The sequence below is a fragment of the Brassica napus genome, assembly GCF_020379485.1.
Source record: "Brassica napus cultivar Da-Ae chromosome A8 unlocalized genomic scaffold, Da-Ae chrA08_Random_10, whole genome shotgun sequence".
NCBI lineage: Eukaryota > Viridiplantae > Streptophyta > Magnoliopsida > Brassicales > Brassicaceae > Brassica > Brassica napus.
In genome coordinates, this window is record NW_026014085.1 from 1 (window position 1) to 27,726 (window position 27,726).

The window sequence follows — 27,726 nt, forward strand, 5'->3', positions numbered from 1 at the left end:
TCAATTTAAAAACTAAGTCCCCACTTTTTCTATAGACAAAAGTTGTCGGGCGTTACGGTCCAACAAAATCTTAGAGCCAACAGTTATTGGGCTCAAATTCCGGCATCCATTTTAAGGGAAAGCGGGTGGGCGACGTCGGAAAGAAAGGCAGGAGAGGCAAAGGGAAAAAGTGGGGACCGAGGAAGAAAGAGAAGGAAAAAAACCCTTATTTAAGGACTGTCCCTTACTCTTTTGTGACCAAAAAAAAAAAAAAAAAAAAAACATAACAAGGGACTCTCTCCTCTCTCTCCTCATCCCACCAATAATGTGCTCTTAGGACCGAGGACAAAAGTCATTTGTTTAACTCTTCCCCAAATTATCAGTATATTTTAATCAGGAACTTCTACCACAACTACTTCAGATCTTTTTAGTTGAGGTATCTCGTCTTAGAGTAAAACTAAAAATATTCAGTGATTTCTTTTTGTTTTCACAACAAACTTATTTCTACGGATTTCTCATAAATCAATTTTCCAGTATTAGTATTTGACAGTTTCATTCATTATTGTTTGAATATATATGTGATGTATTCTCCTTGGTTGTGTGCCAATTTATAGTTGACGATTGCCGTTAGTGCAAATTAAATATGTTAAGAGTTCATGTCTGCAACCTATCATCTATCCAGTCAATTAGATTTAGACTTCAATGATAAAAACAGTTTGAATGGTGTAGATCATATAATTATACAAATAAATGAGATACTGTAGATTAAGTAGATTATACAAGATGAATACAAATTAAGCTTATCAAACATGCTATTATTGTTTGAATGAGTATAAACAGTTTAAATAGTACATTTCAAATATATAAATAATAATCCAAGTAACACTTAAATCAACTTTGTGTCATATAAAGGAAGACTCACTTAGCAAGCATTTACATTATATGCAGCTACGATTATAAGTATTGACATTTGTTATTTCATGTTTACAAAACACATGAATATACAAAGTCATCACCTAATCAATATGATTTACTTTTGGTTACTATAAATCATCTCAATTGAATATATGTTGCCAATAATTGTCTCTATCTCTAATATATGTGTAGCATACCACAGTTTTGAGATCATATTAAAGATGCCGAATTGATTTAATCGTACTGAGTTAAACATTAAAATACATGCACCAACATTTTATGGACCGAGTTATAAATTGGAAAATATAACATGGCGGTCCGAAGCCTACCAACTTGCCTACCTCTTAATATCTGCCCGTTAACATATAAAATAATACATATATATATATATATATATGAATAGTCTAAGAAGATGTGAAACATAAGTAATAAATAATTATATAGTGGAAAATAATATTCAGGTTTTATGTCTTCAATTATCCAGTAAACTGACCAAATTGATGTAACAATATATAGACATAACAATTCTTAACGAATGAAATAATATGTAACATTCTTACGACCATTTCTCATAACCTAACATTGTATGTTGTTCATGGGTATTAAAAGACAACATGGTTGGACACATGAGCAAGTTGTTATACTATGAAAAGCTTTGACTTTAGGAAAATGTGTCATTTTTATCTCCAATATTTCAGGATCTTCTTGTGTGGTTATACAAAAGTTTCATGATTAAAAATCCATTGATCATACATTGATATTATTGGCTGTCATATATAAGGTAAAACAGTCTAAAAGCTATCACATCTTTAGTGACCGTGAAAGTTCCAAAAACGTTTGCATTACACAACTTTAAAATGAGGAGTGTTTATGTATAGATAACTCGGTTGCATAGCCGATTAATTCTTCTTTTTTTTTTTTTCAGTAAAACGATTTTGTATTTGAATTAGGTGAAAAAAAATTTAATTGAAAACCGGTTTGCGTAATGTGAAAACCAGCTACGTTTTATGTAACAATCTATTATTAAAATATATATATGTAATCGATTGATCGAACTAATAATTGGAAATGGTCCAATTAATTTATCTAGTAAGTTTAATGCATTTAATATGGATGGTGAGATGAATTGTGGTAATGACCCTCAATATAGTAAGCAAGATTACAACTTAAACAATACTCCTCAGTTATATAAAGGAAATATCATAGAATGATACGAAGTCATTCCTATAGCCATATAATATCACAAAATGATACAAATATACTTTATTAATTTTGATAAATATATTAATAAATAGTGCTTAAAATATTTCTAGCTATATAATATCACAAAATGATACAAAGAGCTTTCCACGCGCGCGTCGCCGCCGCCGTCCGGCCCGGCTCGGGTCGGCATGTGCTTGGCTTGGGATTGGGATTGGTCTTGGTCTTGGTCTTGGGTCTTGGTGGAGAGTCTCCAGCCCAATAAGATATTTTTTTTGGACTAAGTTAAGCTCAACGTTTTGCCATTTAATTTCCAAAAAACGGCATGCTTTTTTATTTTAAACAACATGTAGTTTGTTTAAAAAACAACACGCTGTCTCTTTCTTGACGATAGATTAAACGAAAAAGATCTTGCAGAGAGAAAGTTCCGTAACGCTTCAACTCCGAGATCTTCGTGAGATTTCTGCCAACGTGCGCACGTGCTGCATCAGTTACGGAAAGTGGCTCGTCTTCTCCTCTTTAAAACTCGTCTCCTTCTCCTTCTCATTTCATTCTCAACGTTTTACACAACGAAAAAATCAGCAAATCCCTTAGCGTAAGTCTATAGTTCGAGAGTGTTTCGTAGATTTATAGCTTGATAGGACGATTCACGAGTGAAGCGTGATCATCTACCATGGTTGTATCCTTGGACTCGATATTCGTACAGTCCCATTTCACTACAGAGCGAAATTTAGAGTTTAAGGAAGAGATCATATCTCGACTCCATGTCTATTTTCGAAACGTCGATTTCCTTAATATCGTTCTTATTATTTCGTTTATGTCAATCCGGTTTTCCGGCTTCTACAATCTTAACTCTAAATCACTTTAAGTTTAAAGCTTCAATTGGGTTGAAGAACGATTTAGAAAATTAGGTTTTCGAATGGTGTTTGCGATTTGCTTTCTAGCACCTCCGTGAAGAATTTGTTATTTATCTTATAAACGGTTCACGTTTTGCTTTGTAGCACTACCAAAAAACGTTTATTGATATACGATTTGTACAAACCTTTTCTGGTTTTATTGAAACGATGTTTGCGATTTGCTATATGCTTATCCGCGAAACGTTTTTTATTTATTTCATAACGAGTTGCGGATTGCTTTGTAGCATTATCGCAAAACGTTTTTGATACATTCTTAAAACGTTATTAAAATGATTCGTTTCCACGAACGCTTATAAAGTGAGTTTGTGAAACAATCTAATAGTCTACACAAGATGGTTTCTGCAAACGCTTTTCAAAGCAAGTTTGTATGACCAAATTGATGTAATAATGTATAGACATAACAATTCTTAAAGAATGAAACAATATGTAACACTCTTACGACCATTTCTCATAACCTAACATTGTATGTTGTTCATCTTATATATTAAAACAGAAGTCATGACTTCTTTTCATGTGTGATTTTTTAGTTTGGACCATTCCTAAAAAATAAAAATATAATATTTTACATAAGTTCATTATTATATCTTTTAATATCTTTATCATTTTATTTGAAATACAAATGAATATATTTAAAATATTCTAACAAAATCTTTTTAAAATCTTCTTAGAATCTTTTTAAACTTACTTTCAAAAATTAGTTAGTTTAATTTAAATTAACATAAAATATAATTAGAAATTAAAATTGAATATATTTTTAGTTTATAAACAAAAATTTAAATATAATGAAATTAATTAATTTCACAAATACATTTACTAATAATTTTTAAAGATTTGTTAGAAATAAATATTTATTTTTATTTTAATTTTTTCAAAAAAAATTCTAATAAAAATAAAAATCATGATTTTTGATGAGCGATATTTTTATTTGGACCATCATTTAAATTTTATATTAAATGTATATCACTAATATTAATATACATAATATTTTTAACTACTTTAATCATAATATCTGTTATCTTTTAATTTTTTTAAAAAAATAAAATAAAATTCTAACAAATCTCTTGAAAAAGATTAATAAGATCTTAATTGTCATAAATTGAATATAAATATTTTCAACTAATTTTGTAATTAGTAATGAAATGTTACTAAAAGAATAAAATTATACCCTATTTTATCAATTTTATAATAATATCTATCATTTTAAAATAAAAATGTTATATTGAAGAAAATATGATAAAATATTTTAAATTGATAAGTTAACATATTTTATTTTCATAAATATAAAATATTTATGCTAAAAATATAATATGTTGGTAGAACGGGTTAATATTAGTAAACTATATAATACATGTATAAAAATTTAACTTATCTTAAACTTTTTAATATACAGTAATTTATTATATAAAATTAATAAACATTAAAAATTACTAAAAAAATCTAGCGATTTGAATTACGGATCATGATTATAATAAATTAAATACAAAATTGTTTTCATATATGTTGTTTCATGCATTAAAAAATTTAGTTTGGTAATCAAACGCAAATTCAATAAGACAAATATATAATAAGCAACATATATATATATATATATGTGATGATTTTAATTTACAGCATGAAAACTATAATTATTATATTTAGCATAATTATACAAACATTTAAATATGTGAGTAACATTAAAAATATATAATATTATGTAAAACAAATATCTCTATATATAAATGTGAAAATATATACCCGCACGGTTGTGCGGGTGGAAATCTAGTGGGTATTAAAAGACAACATGGTTGGACACATGAGCAAGTTGTTATACTATGAAAAGCTTTGACTCCAGAAAAAGATGTCATTTTTATCTCCAATATTCAGGATCTTCTTGTGTGGTTATACAAAAGTTTCATGATTAAAAATCCATTGATCATACATTTGATGTTATTGGGTGTCTTATCTAAGGTAAAACAGTCTAAAAAGCTATCACATCTTTAGTGACCGTGAAAGTTCCATAAACGTTTGCATTTCACAACTTTAAAATGAGGAATGTTTATGTATAGATAACTCGGTTGCATAGCCGATTAATTCTTTTTTTTTTGTATTTCACTAAAACGATTTTGTATTTGCATTATGTGAAAAAAAAAATTGAAAACCGGTTTGCATAATGTGAAAACCAGCTACGTTTTTTGTAACAATCTATTATTAAAAACATATATGTAAGGGATTGATCGAACTAATAATTGGGAAACGGTCCAATTAATTTATCTAGTAATTTTAATGCATTTAATATGGATGGTGAGTTGAATTGTGGTAATAACACTTCAACATAGTATGCAAGATTACAACTTAAACAATACTCCTCAGTTATATAAAGGAAATATCACAGAATGATATGAAGTCATTCCTATAGCCGTATAATATCACAAAATGATACAAATATATACTTTATTAATTTTCATAAATATAACTAATAAATAGTGCTTAAAATATTTCTAGACATTAACATTAAATGACAAATTCATTCATTTAATATTTATGTTGTAGAAGAAAAAATTATAGTCATGATTTGTTGTCAAATTGTTTGCACTAATGTTGTATTATGTCACCACCCAAGTTCAAACTCGCATTATTAAAAGACAATTTATTAAAAGGTATAATTTCAGTTAACTTATTTTGTATTTACTGATACTTTGGGATATAATAAATTTTAGATCCTATAAAAAAGGAAAAAATCCCTATAATTAAAAAGTTAAAAGTAAAATTTGGTAAATGTGATTGCATCTTCGAGATTATGACATATGCTTGTTTAATATACTAATAATTTCTTTTGGAAAGTTTGACAATAAGTATTATAACCTTTAAATAGGTCGTATTAATTTTTTAACTTTGATATTATTTAAATATCTATTTGTATATGTAGGAGATAGGCCGGCCAAATCACGTGTATATATTGCAAAGCAAAACCATAGAGAAGAGTATTCAGACGTCAAACAAGCTACAAAAATGGCTAAAGCACATATGTCTTTATTTCGTCATCTTATTATACCTTTATTCAGGTAATGTGATCACAACTAATCATCAGACCCAATAGAATTTAGAGATCAATTTTAACGATGCACTAGATTTTAACCGTGCAACCGCACGGGTGTTTGTTTTTACTTTTCTATACATAAATTATTGTTTTAAAACATAAGTGGTATATATTTTTAATGCTAATCATATACGTAAATATTTATATAACTATTCAAATACAATAATTTTATAATTTACATGTTATAATTAATTAATTGTTTAAACCTTATGTATTTGCCACTTCTTATTATATATTTATCTTATTGTATTTGCATTTAGTTATTAAGATAATTAATATATTCCTGAGAAAATATATTTAAAAAATATTTGTATTTAATTTATGCTAAATTCTGACCCGTATTTCAAAACTGGATTTCTTTTTACCAATATTTTTATGCTTATTCATTTTAGATAATTTATTATTGTATATAAAAAGTGTGAGATATGCTAATTTTTAGACATGTATTATATAGTTTGTTAATTTTAAGTCGTTCTATCATCATATTATATTTTAACTAAATAGTTTTTATTTATGAAAATAAAATTATAAATATATAAATTTATAAATTGAATATAATTTATCATATTTATTTTAGTATAATAATTATATTTAACATGATCATGACTATAAAGTAGATAAAATAGGATATAATTTATTTATTTTTATTCTAAACGATAACTTAAAATACATTAAGTCATTGTTTAAATATTACACAGATTTATTAGAATTTTTAAAATATAATATAAATATATATTATATTTAAAATGAATATATATTATGATTAAAGTGGTTGCAAAGATTTTATATTATTAACTTTAAAGAAATACATGTTAATTTTATACATGTATTATATAGTTTGATAATGTTAACCCATCTTACCAACATATTAGATTTTATTTTTTAACATAAATATTTTATAATTACGAAAATAAAATATATAAATTTGATACAATTTTATTATATTTAGCTCAATATAATAATTTTAATTTAATATGATTGATTATGAATATAATAACTAAAATATTATAGATTTTTTTTTTATTTTATATAACTGAATATATTAATGTATAATAATATTTTAAACTAATTTCGAAATTAGTGAAAATATATAAATATAATTTCAAAAATTAAGATCTTGTAAAAATCTTTTTAAACAGATTGTTAGAATTTTAAAATAAATATATTTATATTTAAAATGAAAAGATATCAAAAGATACTATGATTAGAATATTTTAAAAATTATATTTATTATAAGTCTGAATTAAAATATAGTATGAATTTCTATGAATAGGTTCATTAGGTCCATTTTAAAAAAAAGGAAAAATGATTGCTGACTACATGAAGTATCGACCATCACATGGCTAACCATGCAAAGTATACTAATGTATACCTAGCTACACGAAGTATATGTTATGCATGATAACATCCCTCAACTTAATGAGGTTATGTAATTAACATCACAAGTTTAATTTCATTCATCCAAAAAGTGATGTAGATATCAGAGACCGTTAAATACCTCGTTTCATCAATTAAAATATGACCAACCCGACTGTAATTTAACTGAAATTATATTTTAACCCACATTTTAAGAGCGTAACAATTTTTTATAAATATCTAATGTACAAAATCAATATCTTTTAACGTTTTTTGATATGTAGTGTTTTAACATTTCTATTTTGGTGTATTAGAAAAACTATATAATTATATTATATATTATATTAAATATGTAAGTTATATAAGATATTATGTAATTTTTTAAAAAAATTATTTAATATGTTTTCTTATGAACTTTTCATAAAATTTATGTAATTTTTTGATGAATTGTTGATATATAGTTATTTTTAAATTTTAATTAGAAAATATATTTGACGTCAATTTATTGACTCTAACATTTTGTTTGCTCAAAACTTATTTGATGTCAATTTAAATCAAACATAATCTGACACATATATAATTATTATATATGTACTTTTAATAATAAAATAATCTAAGTAAGTATATAATATGAAAGTTTTAATAAGTTTAAATGAATGCAATTTAATATAAACAAAATAATGCATTAATTTAATTATGGATGAATTTAATTAATTGTATATCAAACAAATAAGATGTTGGAGTAAGTAAATTGATATCAAACAACTTTTATAATAAAATTGATCAAATAAATATATATCACACAACTATTCAAAAGAATTACACATTTAATTAAAAATTAATAACAAAACAGATTAAATAATAAAAATAAAAATAAATAATATCTTGTATAACTTTTATATCTAATATAACTAAACAAATACAACTATATAGTTTTCAAATACATTTAAATAAAAATTTCAAAACAATACTTATCAAAATTTTATAAAACATATTGGTTTAATAAATTATATTTTGTTAAAAATATTCTCACGCTTTTAAAAAGCGGATCAAAACCTAATTTTTGTTTAATTACCGTTAGGTGCACCATATTTTAATTGGGAAAATGAGAGACTTAAACGGTCTTTGACATCCATATCACTTTTTGGATTAATGAAATTAAAGTCGTGATGTTAACCACATAAATCATTAAGTTGAGGGATGTTGCCATGCATAACATATACTTCGTGTAGTCTGGTATACATTAATTTAGTTTGCATGGCTAGCCATGTGATAGTCAATACTTCATGTAGTCAGCAATCATTTTTCCTAAAAAAAATCACACATGAATCAAGGTTGTGACTTCTGTTTTAATATATAAGATATGGCTTTAGGTCGTTGGGAGTTTTATTTGATTGTATGATTTTCCAAATTCTGTAACAATCTTAATTTCATTTTGATGTTTTTAATAGAAGGAACTTTCACGAGAGTCAACGCAGAGGTACATGTTTACGATAACTCAAAAGTTGAAAACAAAACGAAACATCAATCTCATATGTGTGTGTGTTTTATCATTTAATGCTCGCAGGGTCATCATGGGGAGTGGTGTGTGGCGAAACCAGCTACGAAGAAAGAAAAACTTCAACAAATTATTGATTTTGCATGTTCAAAAGTCAATTGTGCAGCTATATCGAATGGCGGTGCATGTTATTCTCCTGAGGATCTCCTTCTTCATGCTTCTGTAGCCATGAATAATTATTATCAAGCAGAAGGAAGACACTTTTGGAATTGCAATTTCGCAGGCTCTGGCATCATTGCCATAACTGATCCGAGTGAGTTTCATCTGATTTTTTTTTTGTCTCTAAACAATTATGAAAGTCTTCTTATGTCAACCTAGAATCAATACTTAATTTATTAATTTTATTTTCAGGCACTGGAAATTGCAAATATCAATTAAAAAAATGAAGTATATAAAGCTTCGTCTTTGTTACAAAAACAAAATAGAGAACTCTAGTTCTCGAATTTCATATCTGATATCTAAAGTTTATGTGGTTCTATTTGCAACTATTAAATGTTTAAGTTACACCATCTATCATCGTAAGTTTCAGAAAAAGTTTTCCATCATCTTATCATCGTTAGAAAAATATATATAAATTGTAGTCTGCTGTTAGTTTTTACAACCTGCACAATATGAACTTGAGGTAAGAGAATCTGATGATCCAACGTTCTCCAGTTAATAAAACAAAGTGGAGATATGGACAGAAAATCCAATTTTACATGGTCCAACAATATTTTGGGGTGTAAATTCTGGTCTATGAATCTAAGCATAATACAAACATAAAATGAAGTGAAAAGCAATATCAAAGTAGAAAAATCATGGAATAAAGTTAGAAAAACAAACTCATGTACATAAGGACACAATCAGACCCATACCGTCAACTCGGCGTCAGTTCTGAAGTGAATGGATAACTGAATAAAAAAATAACAAAGTGTTTTGATTCATAATGGCTGAATCAAGCGGAGTCAATGAAAACGTTACATGTGACTTTGAGTTATGAAAAATAAGCTGAAAATTACAAGAAATAGACATAAAATTTCTCTCAACATATACTAGGCAATCTTTTTTTTGCTATATTATTTTTCTACTTTTATCTGAGATTTTGAAAAAAAACTACAAAGTCATCAATACTAAAATTTAAAGAATTATAAAATGGTTGAAAATCAAAGGTCGAATACTGTATATTGTTTGTGTTATGATATATTGGCAAACAAAAACTTTTTGATCAGTTTAACGTAAGTATACGAAGTGCAAAATAGAACTTACATAAAACAGAGAAACTGACATAAGTCATCTCATTTACTGGAACAAAATCATTTTTTGGTTAAAACTGGAACATAATCATTTTTTTGGTTAAATCTGTAACAGAATAATGAGAAGTTGAAGGTATCATTTTATCAAAAGATCATAGTTTCTCCGTAAGGAATCTTCATGGATTTCCATGTCAATGATAAGCAGAGCCGGGCCTGAGATTTTCGGGGCTCTATCCAAAATTAAATTGTTTACAGATTAATGTAAAGATTTTACAAATTTTATGTATAAATTTAAACTATAGTAGTTGAGTATAGTGCCTTTTTTATAGACAAGTTGGAAACAAATGTAAATACATATGAAACTGGAAATCAAGAAGGAAGAAAATGGGCATTCACATAATTATTATATTTCACGTAAATCTTCACGATAACATATTAACATATAAATTCATTTTTACACAATTTTTCTCTGGTATTGGGGGCCCACAAACTGGAGGTCCATTCAAATGTTTCATTCGGATGGTAACCGTCGTCCTGCCCCGCCCCGCAGTTAACAATAACAAAAATCTCTACATATACTATATATCTATACATTTTTATTAAAACTGCACCGCATTTGAACCGCTTGTCCCGCACCGCTCAAATCGTAGTTACCATTCGGAGCCTTAATGTCCCCATGCCCCGCTCTGACTATAACTCCTACATATATATAAATGAACTATATATTTATATGTTGCTTGGTTTAGAAGGAGAAGAATCTACTATTGGAGTTGTGAATCAACCAATATCAACAACATCAATTTCAGTTGCGCTTGATAGGACACCAATATCATCAAGCCACGAAACTGGTGGATTTGGATCTTTGTTTGTTCGAGTTTGGTCGTTACAGGACATGTTTATAAGACTTATATTACACTGCTATTTCGTCCAAACAAGACGAGAAGTTTGTGCCGGCCAAAACAATTTAAAGGCATATAGCTTTAGTCTATGGTTCAAAACACTGTGTTTTCTTTAACAGCCTTCTTTCTCCTCTTTTGGCGTTCTTTATTCTCCAAGCATAAAAAACTATCTCTTCCTGTTCTTCTTTGGCATTTTTCTTCTTCTTTACATATCTCTTGGCGTTCTCATTGATACTTTATAGCCAAATTTATTCAATTGGAAGAACACATTATGTGTTCTTTTTGGATCTGTTCAAAACAATTGATCTTCACTTCCACCATATTGTGAAACAGTGAGACTTATATATATATTATGAAGAAGGGAAATAGCAAACAAAGTGATACAGTGATAGTGAGTCTGATGTATATTGGTGTGAATTATAAATATGTTGTTAGTAATACTTGTATTCAATGAAGCCGTCTTAGCTCAGTGGTAGAGCGCGTGACTTTTAATCCCGTGGCCGTGGGTTCGATCCCCACAGACGGCGAACTTTGCCCTTATTTTCAGTTTATATTTAACTAGAAAATCTTGGTATCAAAAATATTTTGAGATGTGTTTATAAAATTACTTTGATTTGATTGTTCAGTTTGAAAATGTTACACCAAATGTTTTATTACAAGAAAATTCTACCAATAATCTCCACAAGAGCAACTACCATCTCTAAAATGATGAAACCTCTTGTTATCCCTTACAAGCTGTCTTAGCGTTAATCCCGTGGCTGTGGGTTCGATGCCCACAGACGGCGCATCACTCATTTCGGTTTATATTTAACTAGAAAATCTTGGTATCAAAAATAATTTGACATGTATTGTAAAATGTTACAACAAATCTTTTATTACAAAATTGTTTTACCAATAATCTCAACAAGAGCAACTACCATCTCTAAAATGATGAAACCTCTTGTTATCATTTACAAGCCGTCTTAGCTCAGTGGTAGAGCGAGTGACTTTTAATCCCGTGGCCGTGGGTTCGATTCCCGCAGATGATGAACTTTGCACTTATTTTCGGTTTATATTTAACTGGAAAATCTTGGTATCAAAATATTTTGAGATGTTTTGTAAAATTAAGTTGATTTGATTGTTCAGTTTGAAAATGTTACACCAAGTGTTTTATTACAAAAGAATTCTACCAATAATCTCCACAAGAGCAACTACCATCTCTAAAATGATGAAACCTCTTGTTATCTCTTACAATGAACTCTCTACCTTCAATACTCGACAACACCTTAATGAAGTTGTGGCAATCTCCGCATATCCTCAAATTCTTCATCACTCTTATGGTCGTCCCAGGAGGCGTTTTATAAGCCCAAACGCAATAGCTAACCGTTCACTGTGATGCATCAATGCTCTCTCTTTAGCTCTTCATCAATATCATGAAGAACATACTTTGTCTCTGGTACATAGCCAGCCTCTCTCACTTCTTTCCTAAGGATTTCAGCTTCACTACGGCCTTGCTTCTATCTAAAATAGCTTTCTTGTGTCCTGAGATCTCCTGCTTATCTTCCAGTACTGAACCTGAAAGTCTTCTTGATGTCACTCTGCCACTATTGTGAGCTTGGGTCTCAGCTTTCTCTTTCTTGAAAACCCTTTTGACACCAGTGCTTATCCTTAAGTTTTGAACTTCACCCTCACCTGCAATTCCCTTGGCTCCCGAGGTAATGATTCGGCGAAAGGATAAAGTTTCTCTCTCTATGGTGATTGCTTTTGGGAAAGGGAAGGAACAGAAACTCGCGGAGAAAGCAGACTCCAGAGCCATCTCTTGTGGCTAATCCAAGAAAAAGATAAGCTTTCTTTGGAGGGAAGTTTACAATGTGGAGATAGAAATAGAGAGACTTATCTCTCACACCAAATATCTACAGGAAGCAGACAAACAACACAAACAGCCAAACAAAAACCTCTGTTCTACTATTAGCACCAGGTCCACAAAAGTTTCCTGCACTATAATACCAATCACACAATCCTTTATCGTTGCAGTGGTATGTATCAGAGTATAATAAAATAACTGTGTCTGGGAAGCAGTCTTGGTTTCTATCAATTAAAGATAGTTTCTCTCGTTGACAATGCTTTTCTGCCATAACCAAAGCTTTCTTGAATTGAACCAATTGATCGTAGAGATCAAAACAGTTAGACCTGCAAAAGAGCTGATAACTTGTTCTTTACTTTCTTGGGGGTTTGTGAGTCTCACGAGTTTGCAATCTTGTTGACAGATTTGATCAAGTTTTTGTTTTTTTTTTCCTTTCTTTGTTGGAGGGAGAGATCGTTGGGTTTTTGAGACGCCGACGATATAAGGGTAGTTTTGATATACTATGAAACTATTAGGGTAATTGTGTCTTTAAGCTTCAGTATATTTGCGATTTGCCCTAGTTTCTTGGTTTGCTATATATATAAGACGATACGAGTCAGTACTGAAGCCAACCAAAAGGGTGTTTAAGCTTACAGATGTTAGTTTTCGTTTTTCATTGCGTTCTATTTTATAAATCTTAAATTTGCTCCGTCTTTTGTTGCGATGATTTCAACTCTTCTTTGATTTTGATTTTCTCAAAGGAAACAAAAATTGTGGCGATGACGAAGAAAAAAATGACCTTTTATCACATGAGTGAGATTTTTTAATCTCGTGATTACCTTTCAAGCACTTCTGAGCCCTTTTTTTGTTCTTGATCGTCAGTAATTTCACAATTGATTGAGTTTGGATAGATAAGTAGCTTAAAAGTTAATACTTGCAATGCTAACAGTTAGTTGGCATTGAGACTCGTACAATGTTTTCCAAAAACTTTCGGCTATTCGTTTTATTTATTTTGTTCGTATCCTTGAAATCGAAAAACAATAGCTCTGATTTATAAAATACACATTAAAGGTTTCAAAATATGATAAATAGTAAAAGCATAACATAGCTAGAATGGGCTCAATTGAATAAGGAAGCAATTGAGTCTTGAAGTTTGGTTGGTTTGGAAGATTTAATTAAATCTTGACGTGACCGACCAATCAAAAGCATTACGTTAGATTTCTCATGGTTTGTGGCTATTATGAAAGTAAGCGTATAAAAATATATTTGTCTTGATCAATATTTTATGTCCTTCACTCAAGATTGATTGCGACAAAAGTCGAACCATGACGAGACCGGGCATTACTTTAACGAAATATTCCGATTCTAAAACTTGAGATGTCTCTACAGTAGTGATTTTCACTATATTAAATGTTGGGAACTTGTTGCTGGTCGTATACTGTCCGGAAAAGCAGCACAATCCATATTATCGAATCCTTGAGTTAGATCCGATGAAGTAGAGTAAACTGAGCCCTTTGCAGTATTTTAAAAATCAAGTTTAGAGAATGCTCATGCGCTAAATTCTTAGAACATATTTCTCTTATTAAATTTTTTTAAACAAACATTATAGAACTGTTTAATCTGAATTCTTCAGTAGCTCTGAATTCAGTGTTCTTAAAGAAAAAATAAACTTTTTGCGACATACCAATTTCTTAAGAACATAAACTATCTTTGTTATTAAGTTCTCTCAAAATTGCACCAGTTAGTCTAAAAAAAAATGATTTTTTTTCTCTCTTCTCCTCAGACGCTCCTTCCTCTCTCTTCCTCTCCTTCAAAGCAGCTCAGATCTACGTTCCGGTGACCAGCGGTGGCGCGCATGGTTGCCGGGAGCGTCCTCCCTCTCTCCTCTTTGTTCTTTGCCTCGTTTCTCTTTCTTCCTTTTCTCTGTCGTCTTGCTCGGTGCTGTGTGGGTTGGCTCTCCGCTCTGGTTCTCATCTGCGATTGGAGGGTTTCAGTCTGGAGTGTCCGGCGAGGCGGGGTGGGCAGTAGTGAATGAACGGGGTTGGCGTTTAGGGTTGGCGGTGGCGAGTGGATAAGATTTTCCTCTTTCTCAATCTAGTCCCCCGCTGCGGTGAGAGGGCGTTAACGTGGCTGTAAGGCTCCTCCGTTCTGATCTATTGAGCTGACGTTCTCTTGATTTGGAGTGGAGTGGTCAGGTGTCGTGGGAGCTAGGTCATCGCTCGGTGTCGTGCGGTATCTCACTTCCCTCTTCTTCCGGCCAAGTGGTTCTTCAGAGTCTTTTCTGGAGGCGCGCCTGTGGTGGTTCCGGTTGCTGTGTGGTTTCCGTCCCGCAACGGTCGACGTGTGTGGTCTCCGGCTTGTTCTGGACTGGGCCGTCTATGACCTGTGTTTAGAGCTCTCCGGCTACCGCTTCTGCTTTGTCTTCATGTTTATCGCCGCTCTTGTGTTGTCTATCACGTGTACCGTGTGGTACTTCTTCCTTTCCGGCTCTTCGGCGGTCTCAGTGGTCTCCTCCGCTGTTGTCTCTCCGAAGAGGCTCTGTAGAGCTCCCATCGGTTCTCGGTGTGAGCGCGAGGCAAGGTGTCGGACTTCTGTTTGAGTCTTCAAGTTCGGCATCCTTGAAGGAGACTCGTGTGCTGATCAGCCATCCCAGCTCCATTGTCGGGTCTCTTGGGCTCCATTGGAGGGCTGTTCTATCTCTATATTGCAGGTTTGGGCGAGCAGCTCAGGATGTGGCTCTCATCACTCCCCGTCTTCTTGCAGCTCGCACTTTGTTCTGAAGCCGAGTGTAATAAGTGTGACATTGGTAGTCTTGTGGTGTCAAGCCGGATGGCGCTCTAGTATGCTTGATGCAAGTGGAGGTGTTTAGCTCGGGTTTCAGTCTCCTCTACCGGTGGTGGTTGGCGGATATGGTTCCCTCGGTTGGTCATTGCAAAGCTGCGTGTGGTCGGAGTCAATCAATTGGAGTAGCGCTTTGGGCAAGCCAGTATCTACCGAGCGTGGTCTCATGTATTATCAAAGATTCTGAATCCATTTGGCAATGCTTCAGTCTCGGCCAAGCTTTCCTTCTGCTAGTGTCTTGTGTGCTTGTGTTAATTGTTGAAGTCCCTTGTCTCACCATTGTTGCTTGTTCTTTCTCCTTGGTGTTTAGATTTTTTCTTTTTTTATCTGCTACTAGTACTCTATGTAACTGCTGTCAAAATTCTAAAACTTTGGTATAAAATTTAACATTTAGACAAAAGAAAAAACATAGGCTACTTGTATATATATATACTAGTGGTATTCCGGTGCTACGCGCTGGGTTCGTATGTTTTATTCTTACATGAATTTACAATTCATTTTATGGTCTTAGTAAAAAAATGTTCAAAAATGTTCAAAAATATGAAAATGAAAATATGTTGAGAGAAAAATTATATTTTCTGATCCAATTGATACTGGTTAACGATCCTAATGTATTACTTTTTTTTAAAGTTACTTAGTTCAATGTGAAATAGCATAAGTGGTTATAACTAATCGATTCAATAAAATATAATAAAAAGCCGATAGTCATAATAAAGTAAATTTAGTTAAAATTTAAATATAAAGTTAATTTTATTTAGAGAATATACTTATACTGTTAAGTACCATGTAGACAGTATATAGAAGGAACGACATTTGAATTTTTTTAGTGACTAATTTGAATTTAAACATGTGTAATGAATTTTTGTTCATATATGTTTTTATTTGATTTTTGGTTAAAAAAAAACTAATTCTGGTAATGGAACATATTAGGAAATGAAGAAAAAATTATTTATATTATATTGTTTAAAAATTTAAACGAAAATCAAAAGCAGTATGTAAATAAAACTGAAAACTGGAACATAAGAAACCCCCATATAAATTGTAATAATGCTGAATCATAGATGATTTTTCCTACATATGGGAAAATCTTATATTTGTACGAAGCCATTGATCAATGCAGCAAAAATGGAAAGTACGGCGTAAAAGAGCATAGATAGTTCCATTGTTGTAATCAAGGGCGAACCCATAAATTTTTTTTTGTGGGTTCAAACCAAACCAAAAATTAATAAAAAAAAGAAATTTCATAAATCATTCTAAAAAAGTATCATTCTACAAAAGCATCTTACGATCTTTCATATCTTGAAATCTTTTCATCGCTGTTTTATTAGTAACAGTCTGAAATACATCTTCTCAATATAACAAACTAAACAGTCATTAAGAAACTCATCGCCAATCCGATTTCGTCGATCTGTCTTCACAATCTTCATTGCTGAAAAACATCTTTCAACAGTTGCAGTCGCGACTGGTAAAATCAAAGCTAACTTCAAAAGCCTATGAACCAAAGGAAGTGATAGATGTTTCCGTGTATCCACCAACATACGAGCAAGATCTCCTAGATTCTTCAAATGACTAAATCTTTCATCATGTCGAAACATTGTCAATGTATATAGACAACTGTTGCTCAAGAGATATGCTCTTTGTAGGACTTAAGTCGTAAGGATAGAACTTGGCTAAGTTCATCAACTTCGATTGGTCAAACTCAGAAAATGAACCAATAGGAGATAAAGAAGCAACACATGTAAGCAACTCGGTGTTTACCTCAGTAAAGCGATTATTAAATTCTTGAAGTTGCAAATCCAAAACAGCATATAAAGTGATGCATGTTTTGTATTCCTGTTTTTTTCCTTGGTCTCTTTGGGTGAATAAATTCATCTTCCATATCAATCTTCTCAATTTCATACTTCTCACAAAAAGAAAAGACCTTATCCATCAAAGAATGCCACCCATTATCTCTAAAATCTTGGAGTTGTCTCTTTGTTGACTTCACCAGTGACATAGCATTCAAAATGTATTGATCCCTTTGTTGCAAAGCTTTGGATAAGCTATATGTAAGTCCTAAAAGGTGAACCATCATTTACAGATAAAACACAAAATTAAAATTCTGGAAGTATACAAGAAGATCATATGCTTGTCGCCTTTTCGAGTCTTCCAAGCCTTCATTCTGAATATGTTTAAGCACATTGATGATGGGAGAAAATAACTCAATCAAACGCAACAAAGTTCTGTAGTGAGAACCCCAACGTGTCTGCCCTGGTCTCTGAATAGCAACCTCTTGATTCAACCCTTTTCATGTGTTGATTTTACCATCAAGAATATCTTCCTCAATCATTTTTCTGTGATCTTCTTTAATCTTATACTTTCTCTTACATGAAGCGCCAACCACATTCAATAATAGAGAAATCATATCAAAGAATCCTCCAACCTCAAAATGCTTTCTTGCAACAGCCACAAAAACCAATTGAAGTTGATTTGCAAAACAATGGACATAATAAGCTGAGGTGTTTTCCGTAAAATCAGTGACCTTAGTCCATTGTATTCACCATTCATATTACTTGCGCCATCGTAATCTTGTCCTCTCAACTTTTTTATGCTCAACCCAAGCTTAGCAAACAAGAATCAATAGCAGATTTCAGATATGCTGAAGATGTCTCAGTCACATGTATAATGCTAATGAATCTTTCTTTGACATTCCCACTTTTATCAACAAACCGAAATACTACTGCCATTTGTTTCTTATCGGAAACGTCAGCAGATTCATCAACCAGCAAACCAAAAACGTCATGATCAATTTCTTCAATAATAGATTTGATTACCTCTTCTGCAAAACAATGCGCAATATCTTTTCGAATCTTCGAAGACACCATCTGATTATTTCCTGGAGCATTTTGTAAGACAACCTTACTCACAGCTTCATTTTGCTCAGCAGTGTATTTCAGAAGCTCCATAAAATTTCCTTTATTAGCAGATGTTTCTGACTCATCATGACCACGAAAAGGAAAACCTTGTCGCAACAAATATCTGGAAACATCAATTGAAGCATCTAACCGAATTCGATACTCATTCTTGTTAATATCATCCTGCTTATGCAAAGCATGCTTAATAGACTGACCTTGTCTCATCAAGTTTTCACATTTCATAACTGCATTATTATGAAAGCTATTAACTTGTCCCACATGCTCTGCAAGCCTACTAAACATATTCCAGCTAGAAAAACCTTTGTTAGTCCATGCATCAGTTTTTCCACCTTTTCCATTACTATCTCTAAACAAGTAACAACATAGGCAATACACAACGTCTTTCTTAATACTATACTCTAACCAGCTTTTATACTGATCAAATCAAGCATGATTAAATCGTCTCATTGCACCTGATATCATTTTCTGTTTAAAGATATGACCACGAGGTTGGCAAGGACCTCTAATCAAATATCTACGAATTATCTCATCTCTTTGATTTGAAAGGTATTCAGATATTTTTTTCCAATCAGCAGGATCCCATGGTAAATCATCTAAATCACAAGACGGAGATGACTCTTTTCTTTTAAATTCACAAACTTTTCCATTGATGATTTGATTTCTGCTGAAAAATATAAAATATATTATTAAAAAGATATAATATACATAGAAACAAAACAAAAGCGACAATTCTCATCTGTAGATAGACAAAACAAAAAAAAAGTTCAATATAGTTTGTTAAAAAATAACAATTACGTAAAACTAGATTGTTGTTGTAACATACATATATAATTGATTAAAGTTAGTAAAAGACAATAATATAAAAGCTTAATTGTAAAATCTGAACTTACATAGAATGCACGATGAATTGGAGAAGAGAAGAGAAGGAAGTTGAAAAGACAATAAAAAATCTATTCTAGAAACAGAGAAAAAAATAGGTTAAATATGTTAAAAGGGTTAGGAAACAAATTTTTTAAAATTTTCTTTTCTAATTGTTAGATCCATCGCCAAATATGTTGGGCTTTAGCCTGTGGGTCCAAACATTTTTTTGTGGGTTCAGAGAATCAAAAGTTTGTGGGTTCAATTTATTTTATTCATGCTATTAATAAGAATTTTTTTTGTGGTGTCAGCTGACCCCACCACCTTCAACGTGGGTCCGCCCCTGGTTGTAATTTCTGAAGTATACCGTGCATGTATCGTTTTCTTTTTCTGCAGTTGGAGGCCTATTAGTTGCGTCAAAATCGGTGATGATAAGGTTGACGTCAGGTCTTGCAGTCGCGTTTTGGTTGTAGTCTGTGATGGTAAGAGTAACTTGAAGATCATCAGTTACGTTATTTTCTTCGTCTGTTAGTAATTTTATCACGTATTGGTTGTTTCTTGAATAAGCAGGGTTGAGTCGGGTTGCTCGATTTCATAGTATGTTAACATGAATCCCATGACATCATTGGAGGACTCGACACCTCAAAGAATGGGATGCGATAAAATTTCATTATGTGGGAGCTGATAAGGTTTGAGAGGCACGACTGTAAACCCTAATGACTGAATTCGATCGATTGAAGATGAAGGACACTGACGAAATTAATGACTTGTGGGCAAGCTATCAGAATTATCATCCAAGTCAGCTGCATTAGGAGAAAGTATGGATGAATCAAAGCTAGTGAAGAAATTCTTATCGTGTTTACCACGTAAAAAGTACATTCACACCATTTCTTCTATTGAAAAAATCCTAAATTTAAAGACTACAAGCTTCAAAGACATTATAGGTCGTCTGAAAACATACGGGGAACAAAGTTTACTATTCGTCCGAGAAGACTTACCAAAAATCTTTCTAGTGCATTACATGTTAGAAGTAAAGCTAAATAGCAACAAACACTTCATTAAACATATGATCGAGTTATAAAATTGTTAATATATACAAAACTAAACACATAAATGTCTAATTGAATTTTCTTAAAAAATTAAGCTTCTAAAATCTAACTCTAAAATATAAATAATACTACAACATATTTTACCAAACCTTAAACCAAAGACATTAATGACTTACAACCTATATTCACTCATGTATGTTGAAAAAAAAAATCAATTTAGTAAATCTAAATATTCATCATTTAGAAATGTTTATAATTACATTATTTCAAAATTTCTCATAAAAAAATATTTATAAATTATTTTTAAGATCTAATATATGAAAAGAAACCTTTCGAAAATTCTTATAATGTAAGACTTACAAAACCACACAAGACTTCATGTGGTTTATTCTTAAAAGTGCATACATGTTTTTTGTTTGGTCATAAGATGCTTATTGTAATTTTACTAGATTTTTGAGTTACTTTTGCATTTGATTGAATTTGTGATATACTTTTATATTTAAAATTGAGTTTTAGGTCATGCTTGGCAATGTTCTCAAAATTTTGTGTACTTTTAACTCTTTTTCTTAGAGCACTATTATCGACAAAATTTCTCAATTTCATAATATTAGTATTTTAATATAAATAAATTGATTGATTAAAATTTATTATCTAAAGCAAACCCAAACCTCTAATATATATGCCAACACATGCAAAAAGAGTTCTCAAGAATATTTAATATATTTTCTCTCCTCTCTCTTATTTATTATATTTATTTTATTTTTGTAATTAGTTAAATATTCATTGGGTATCTTCAAAGAAGGTGCTTTTATATGACTTGGTATATAATTTTCTTTTTGTCACTGTGACTTGGTATATAATATTCAACAGTTTCCCGAGACGTGGTGACTACATATTTCATGTTAAGTATTTTCTTCGTAAGGCCATGTCCAACGGCAATAAATATCTAAACAAATAAAATATTGATTTGATTTGGTAAGAACTGTGATTTATTTTTTTTGTTATAGAAATATTGCTGTGATATTTTTTGCTTTGATTCTAGATTTTTAATTTTAAAAGTCTTTAAATTTAGGCTATAGATATTTGTCTTTTCAAAGCAATTATAAAGACATGAATTTTAAAAAGTGTTGTGAATTTAAAAAAGAGCTGTGAACTTTAATAAAAAATAGAAATCAAGATTAACGTAGATTTAGGACTGTAAATATAATTGTAGTTGTGGAAAGCATCTACACACCAATATAAAACTCAAAAAGTAGAAGAGAGTTAAAAAAGTTTTAACATCCGTGTCTTCTTCTTTTGAGGTTACAATAACCTTAAAACTATAGAAACACTTGTCACCCTCATAACCCCAGGGCTTATAACTCACCAATCTTGTTTAAAAATTAAATCTAAATAATTAAAATTAAACAGACAAAAGTAATAATATTTTATTATCACATTCTCAATTGACCATTTCTACCGTTGAGGTTGCCCTAAGCTTTTCATTGAGGTTTACACTTACTGAATTCATTGAACAATTAGGTATTATAGTCAGCTTAGCAAGATATTTTTCATTAATTTATATTCTTCGCAAAGTGATTTATTCATTATATAATTTTACAAACATGACAGTGGAGCAAACCCACGACAAAGACATGATTATCATAGTACTGTCAAAACATTGAAATGGTAAAGTGATGTCCAAACATCCTTCAGAATTAGATGACAAGTTTACACGAAAAATACATATAATTTTCTATATGATATAAATTGTGACGTATGATATGATACCCAAATCAATGTCGTCCATGAGAGTGTCCAACACCTGGGCTGTTGCCCGGATTTGTCGACCTGAAGTCTGTGGGGTGGGTGATGACCGCCTTTTGAAGAACACTACGTCGTGTATATGTGACCACAATGCTAGAATTCTCAGCCTCAGGATTCATATAAGTTGACATAATCTCTAACGAAGTAATTTTCAAATGTCTCTCTTCTGTATACTGAATTCCATGCAAAACAGCCATCCAAGGAAAAATATAAATGTAGAAACATGCTTGTTTGGAATTTCCATAGAGTCACGGACAAATCGAGAAAATATAAGAATGTGTAAGAAACAAAAAAAACAAAATATTAATGTTAGATACACAAAGAGCATAAGATGGAAACCAGAGGAATGAGGTATTCTGTATTTATAAAGGTAATTAAAGAGTGAAGCTTTCATTGCCTAGCATTGTCTTAAATGTGGAGAAATTTACTTCAAATAGGGAAATGATGATGTTTTATGATGTCTGAGTATATAATGTGATCCAGGTGATTCATACTTCCATATGTTTCCAACTGTGCATTTCTGCTCTCATATGTATACATGGCCCATGCATTTACACGCTCAGGTTTTTGGTCCACATGTACAGTGGATTGAGGAAAAAAGCTATTAAGATCACGGCCATAGTATGCAAAGATTCAGCTGGATTGTCGACAAGAAGGGGGCTTGGCCGGCTTAGGGTATGGGGTAAAGGGATGTCGATTCCGGGGCCCAAACATTTTTTAACCAAAATAATGTTAAAGAGGAGCTCCAATTTTAAAAATAATTAGGGATAAAGGTCCCAAAAATATATGCTGCCCATATATGAATGTAAAAAAAATTAAAAATTCTTTTGTCCAAGGATCCGTAAATACCTTGAGCCAGCCCCCTTACAGTGACAAACATGAGAATAAAACTGCATATCATAAGACAAATCTTTTGGATCTGATATTGATTCTCCGAACGGGTTTCATACATAAGCAAAGGTTTCATTAAGGATATTTGAATATTTTAGGTAAATCCTTGCTTATCCTAAGTTTTCTATCCCCTAGTTTAATCTTTGTCAACGTTTAATAATTTTTATAAAATAAAATTCAAATTTAATCATCCCGAAATCAGAAACTCCAAATTATTGTGGTTTAAAACAAACTAGACGTTTCTTGTCCCATGTATAGTAATTAATTATTTAAATTAAATTATACATGAAAATAAAAAAATTATTAATATTGTAGATTTTATTATTTACCAATATTTTAATATATATTTAATTTTAATTAAACATAAAATTAAGATAAAAATATTTTTTTAATAATAAATTATACTAAAGAATATTTATGTATATTTTAAAATTACAATCTTAGTTACATTTTTTGGTTAAATATATTAAATCAACTTGTATAATATTAATAAAAATTCATATAATTTTAATAATTATCAAAAATTATAACTAAACATTATTTATAAAATTTGTAGATATATAAAGAAACTAATTATATTACGATTAAAAGTTTATAATTTTCTTAAAAAAATTGTAGAATTGTTTCAAAATTTTAGTAAAAAAATTGTATAATTATAAAAAATATATTAAAATAATATTTCAAAATTTTAATGTCATATGAATATATTTTTAATGGTGATATAAGAGTTATTACAATATTCTAAAAAGTTTACCAAAAATATAAATTAACAATAAATGTAGTAATTGTCTATGTCATAAGATATGTCATATATTTTAGTAGCCATGTCATATTATTTAAGAAAGTGATTGTGGAGAGAGAGAAGTCTCGTAGGTCAAGAGAACATTAAAGTTAAACATAGGTATTTCTCTTCTTTTTTATAAGGATTTTTCATCTTTTTCTCTCATTTACAAATCCAGAGCAAAACATGGCAGAGATCCTGAGAAACCCAAAAACCCTACCCATCAAGATACCTATCTCTCTCTCTCCTCGCCGCACCGTCGCTTCACGCACATGCCATGCCGTCTATCGTGCGCCACCGCAAGCTGACTCGCCTTCCGCCAGTCTTGCTAGCCACCACCACTGAGCCAAGGGCTTGGTTCATGGTTTGCTATGTATCTTTGCCTTGTTCTTCTGATCTAATCTCAAGATCTATGTTGGGGTCAAAATCGGTCACAACGGAATCAATGCTTGAAATTCTTCGGAAAATAATTCTAAACACTTCTCGAAAATTAATATTCGTAAAGAAATCTCTACGAGAAACTTTGCGGTAAAATCTTGCACTAATCCCGGTTGATCCATCAAAACTAAACACCGATAGTCCGAGAACACTTTCGCGAAACATCGGAACAAGGTCGCTACATAGCGACCAAACCAGCATGTTCGGTCTCTACATGGCGACCTACCAGGCCTCTTGTTCGTTCACTACGTAGCGACCGAACCAGCACGTTTGGTCGCTACGTAGCGACCGAACTGTCTCAGACATCGATCAACGGGCACAACCCAAAACCTTGCATTCTCGTCAGTTCCTCAATGCTAGTTCCCGAGTACCGTAGCCATATAATTTTACACTTCCGTCGATTGGAGTTATCACTTAAACTTTACGATAAAAATCGCGGAAAGTTTATGTTTATCGGTAAAAATTGTAATAAACATTTCGAGTTGAATGATGGCCTAAATAGGTCTAAAACGTGATTAGAAACCCACTTACGATTTTCAAGGAAAAACCCATAGATACTATGGTGGTTTACACTTTATCCGCAAGAAAGGATAAATGTCAAATTTCCCCAGATAAATGTTAAGTTTCTGCGGATAATCATGAAGATAGAGAAAAATAAAATATCTCCATTTTCGAGTTATGACAGCTTAAGGGCAGGAAGGGAAAAGCTCAACCGACCTTGGAGAGAAGAGTCCTAGGCGAGAGGCACAAAAGAGAACTTTTCAGAGCAATTTAGGCAACTTTGTTTTTGTTATTTGAGCTGCGAATTAATTAGGTTTTGCAGTCTTAAGGTTTTAGAACTACGAATCTCGCCGACAGCTCTCGTAGCCCATGCTCTTACCTTGTTGTAACGCTCAAACGCGAATTCGGAATAAGATCTATTTTTCTCTCTTTTCGATTTCTTATTTTTCTCGTCTTTATTTAGCAGATATCCGGGACCTCTGGGAATTAGGATTTTCCTAACTTTCCTAATTTAAAACAGAAATCTACAGTGCGAATTTGGGTTCCCACAATCTTCTTCCAGTTGAGGTGGTTCGAAACTAGTGAGTTTTCTTCTCTTGATCATTACGTTTTGATGCTTAATTAAAACTGGTTGGTTGATTGTTGTTAGTTGATGGATCAAAATATTTGCTAAATTATTAGATTCATGTTTTATGTTGCATAAGAACACTCACACTATTTAAAGAACTCAGTGGACTGTCTGGTGTTGATGTCACCTTGTGATAAGAACATAATGATCTAGGTGGTTAGATGGATGGAATGAACTGGAACTTGTGAGTGATTGTGGGTTCAGTTTTAATTTTTTCTGTGTGTGACAGCGAAAATGGGTGGTATTTAGAATAAAGATGAAAGTGATAATGAGATGGATGATAAGAATGAATGTGTTAAAGAGATATGAAATGAGGAAGTTAAGTATTCAGTCAACAATGTTGGGGAGGCTATTAAAGAATTGTAGGTGATATTAGGAGCAGGTAATATTGAGTCATGCTGAGTCCGTGAATAAGTGACTATGAGACGTGTGTGGACATAAGTAAATCACAAGCGGGCCGTGTTGTAGATATAAGTAGGTTACAAGCGGGTAGTCACATGAGGTCGCTGGGGTAGATATAAGGCTACCGGAAAAATTTGGTCTTAGAGGTCTAGGTTGTTTGCTCTCAATACTTGTGTTGAATGTTGATGTTTATTATGAATGTTAGTGGTGTTTGGTTAATCGATTTAATATATGCAGATAGTAATTATTGTTGTGCATTGTCATATGGCGGAGGCTCATGGAGAGAACTAGTCTAGAGTTGTTTCACTGAGTAATTCATTTACTCGTGCCTATCTTTCTTTTCATGCACTACAACGGTTTGATAACATATACATTTTGGTAAGTGATAGATTTGGAAATATGTAACATCCCATATATTGTACAAATACCCTAATGACTCCAATGTATATATATACTTTACAAAATTGTAATATATGAGGGCAAGGGTTTTATCAAGTTACATGGTATCAGAGACCAAATCTTAATCTCCTAGCCGCCCTTCTTCTTCTTGTTCTTCCGTTGATCTATGATCACTTCTTCCTCTTACTCTCACAAAACATTTTTTCTGTTTCAACATGGCGCAAAAAACTGACAAAGCATTTGGTGTTACACACATCAAGTCATACATTCCCGTGGTCCTAGACATGCAAAAGAGGAACTATGATGCATAGCGAGAACTGTTTGAGACCACTGTCTAAGTTTTTGTGGTCCCGGCCATCTCGACGGGACTTCCCTCCCTGCAAACGCCAAAGATACACAATGGAAGGAACATGACAGCCTTGTGAAGATGTGGGATCTACGGAACCATCTCCTCTTCTCTCCTTGATGCGGTATTGAAGACTCGCTGCTCTACTCGTGATCTATGGATCACAATCGAAAACCTTTCCACGACAACAAAGAAGCACGAGCGATCCAGCTAGAGAACGAGCTTTGTACTCTCACCATTGGCGACATGTATGTCCACGACTACTGTCAAAAACTTAAGAACATCACATATCTTCTCGCCAATGTAGATTCCCCTGTACTGATCATGCTGTTGTTAAGCACATGTTGAATGGCCTCTCAGAGAAGTTTGATAACATTCACAATATTATAAAACACAGATCTCGATTCCCAAGCTTCTCAGTGGCTCGCTCAATGTTGCTTATGGAGGAAGATCCCATCAGCAAGCACACCAAGAGCTCCACACCTCAAGGCCTTCATGATGCTACAACGCAAGCCGATGCTCCACCTCTCAACATATCAACAATCGCGGCTCAGCACCAACAACAACCAATATTATGAGGGGAAACTATCAGGGTAACTATCGCAATAATCAAAACAGATTCTGTGGCAGAGAGGACGAACATAACAACTAGAATGTGGCCACACTAACTGGAACAACAACCCAATCTGGTGGATGCAACAACCTTCGGCATGGCATTCACAACCACCGTAGCAGTATTGGCAACAACGAGAACTGGCAAACAAAACTAGCAACAATGGGCCTGGTCCAATGGCATATCAAGCTTCAATCAAACCATTTTTCTAGCGCGGCATACTGGTCCTTCAGCCGAGTGCCAAACATCAACACATGATGTAGCTACGTTCGCGAACCTTGCTCAGGCTTTTGCACAATGACCC

The 27,726-nt window shown here is 31.9% G+C and overlaps 1 protein-coding gene, 2 non-coding genes and 3 pseudogenes across 3 annotated transcripts; 3 read left to right on the top strand and 3 right to left on the bottom strand.

Moving 5' to 3' along the window:
• Positions 1 to 5,916: 5,916 nt before the first annotated feature.
• LOC125594476 (major pollen allergen Ole e 10-like) lies at positions 5,917 to 9,504 on the top strand (the record flags this gene model as incomplete). The annotated part of the gene is made up of 4 exons (XM_048770670.1): positions 5,917 to 6,052; positions 8,895 to 8,923; positions 9,011 to 9,254; positions 9,353 to 9,504. Coding segments are annotated over 4 exons (444 nt in total), but the record flags the coding sequence as incomplete, so codon positions are not given.
• Positions 9,505 to 11,587: 2,083 nt separating this feature from the next.
• TRNAK-UUU lies at positions 11,588 to 11,659 on the top strand. The gene has a single exon. It is a non-coding gene; the product is annotated as a tRNA-Lys (tRNA).
• A 429-nt stretch (positions 11,660 to 12,088) lies between these two features.
• On the top strand, positions 12,089 to 12,160 carry TRNAK-UUU. Its single transcript has one exon. It is a non-coding gene; the product is annotated as a tRNA-Lys (tRNA).
• A 63-nt stretch (positions 12,161 to 12,223) lies between these two features.
• Positions 12,224 to 13,064, bottom strand: LOC125594477 (annotated as a pseudogene).
• A 4,041-nt stretch (positions 13,065 to 17,105) lies between these two features.
• LOC111199893 lies at positions 17,106 to 19,275 on the bottom strand (annotated as a pseudogene).
• A 3,036-nt stretch (positions 19,276 to 22,311) lies between these two features.
• LOC125594478 lies at positions 22,312 to 22,667 on the bottom strand (annotated as a pseudogene).
• Positions 22,668 to 27,726: the final 5,059 nt, after the last annotated feature.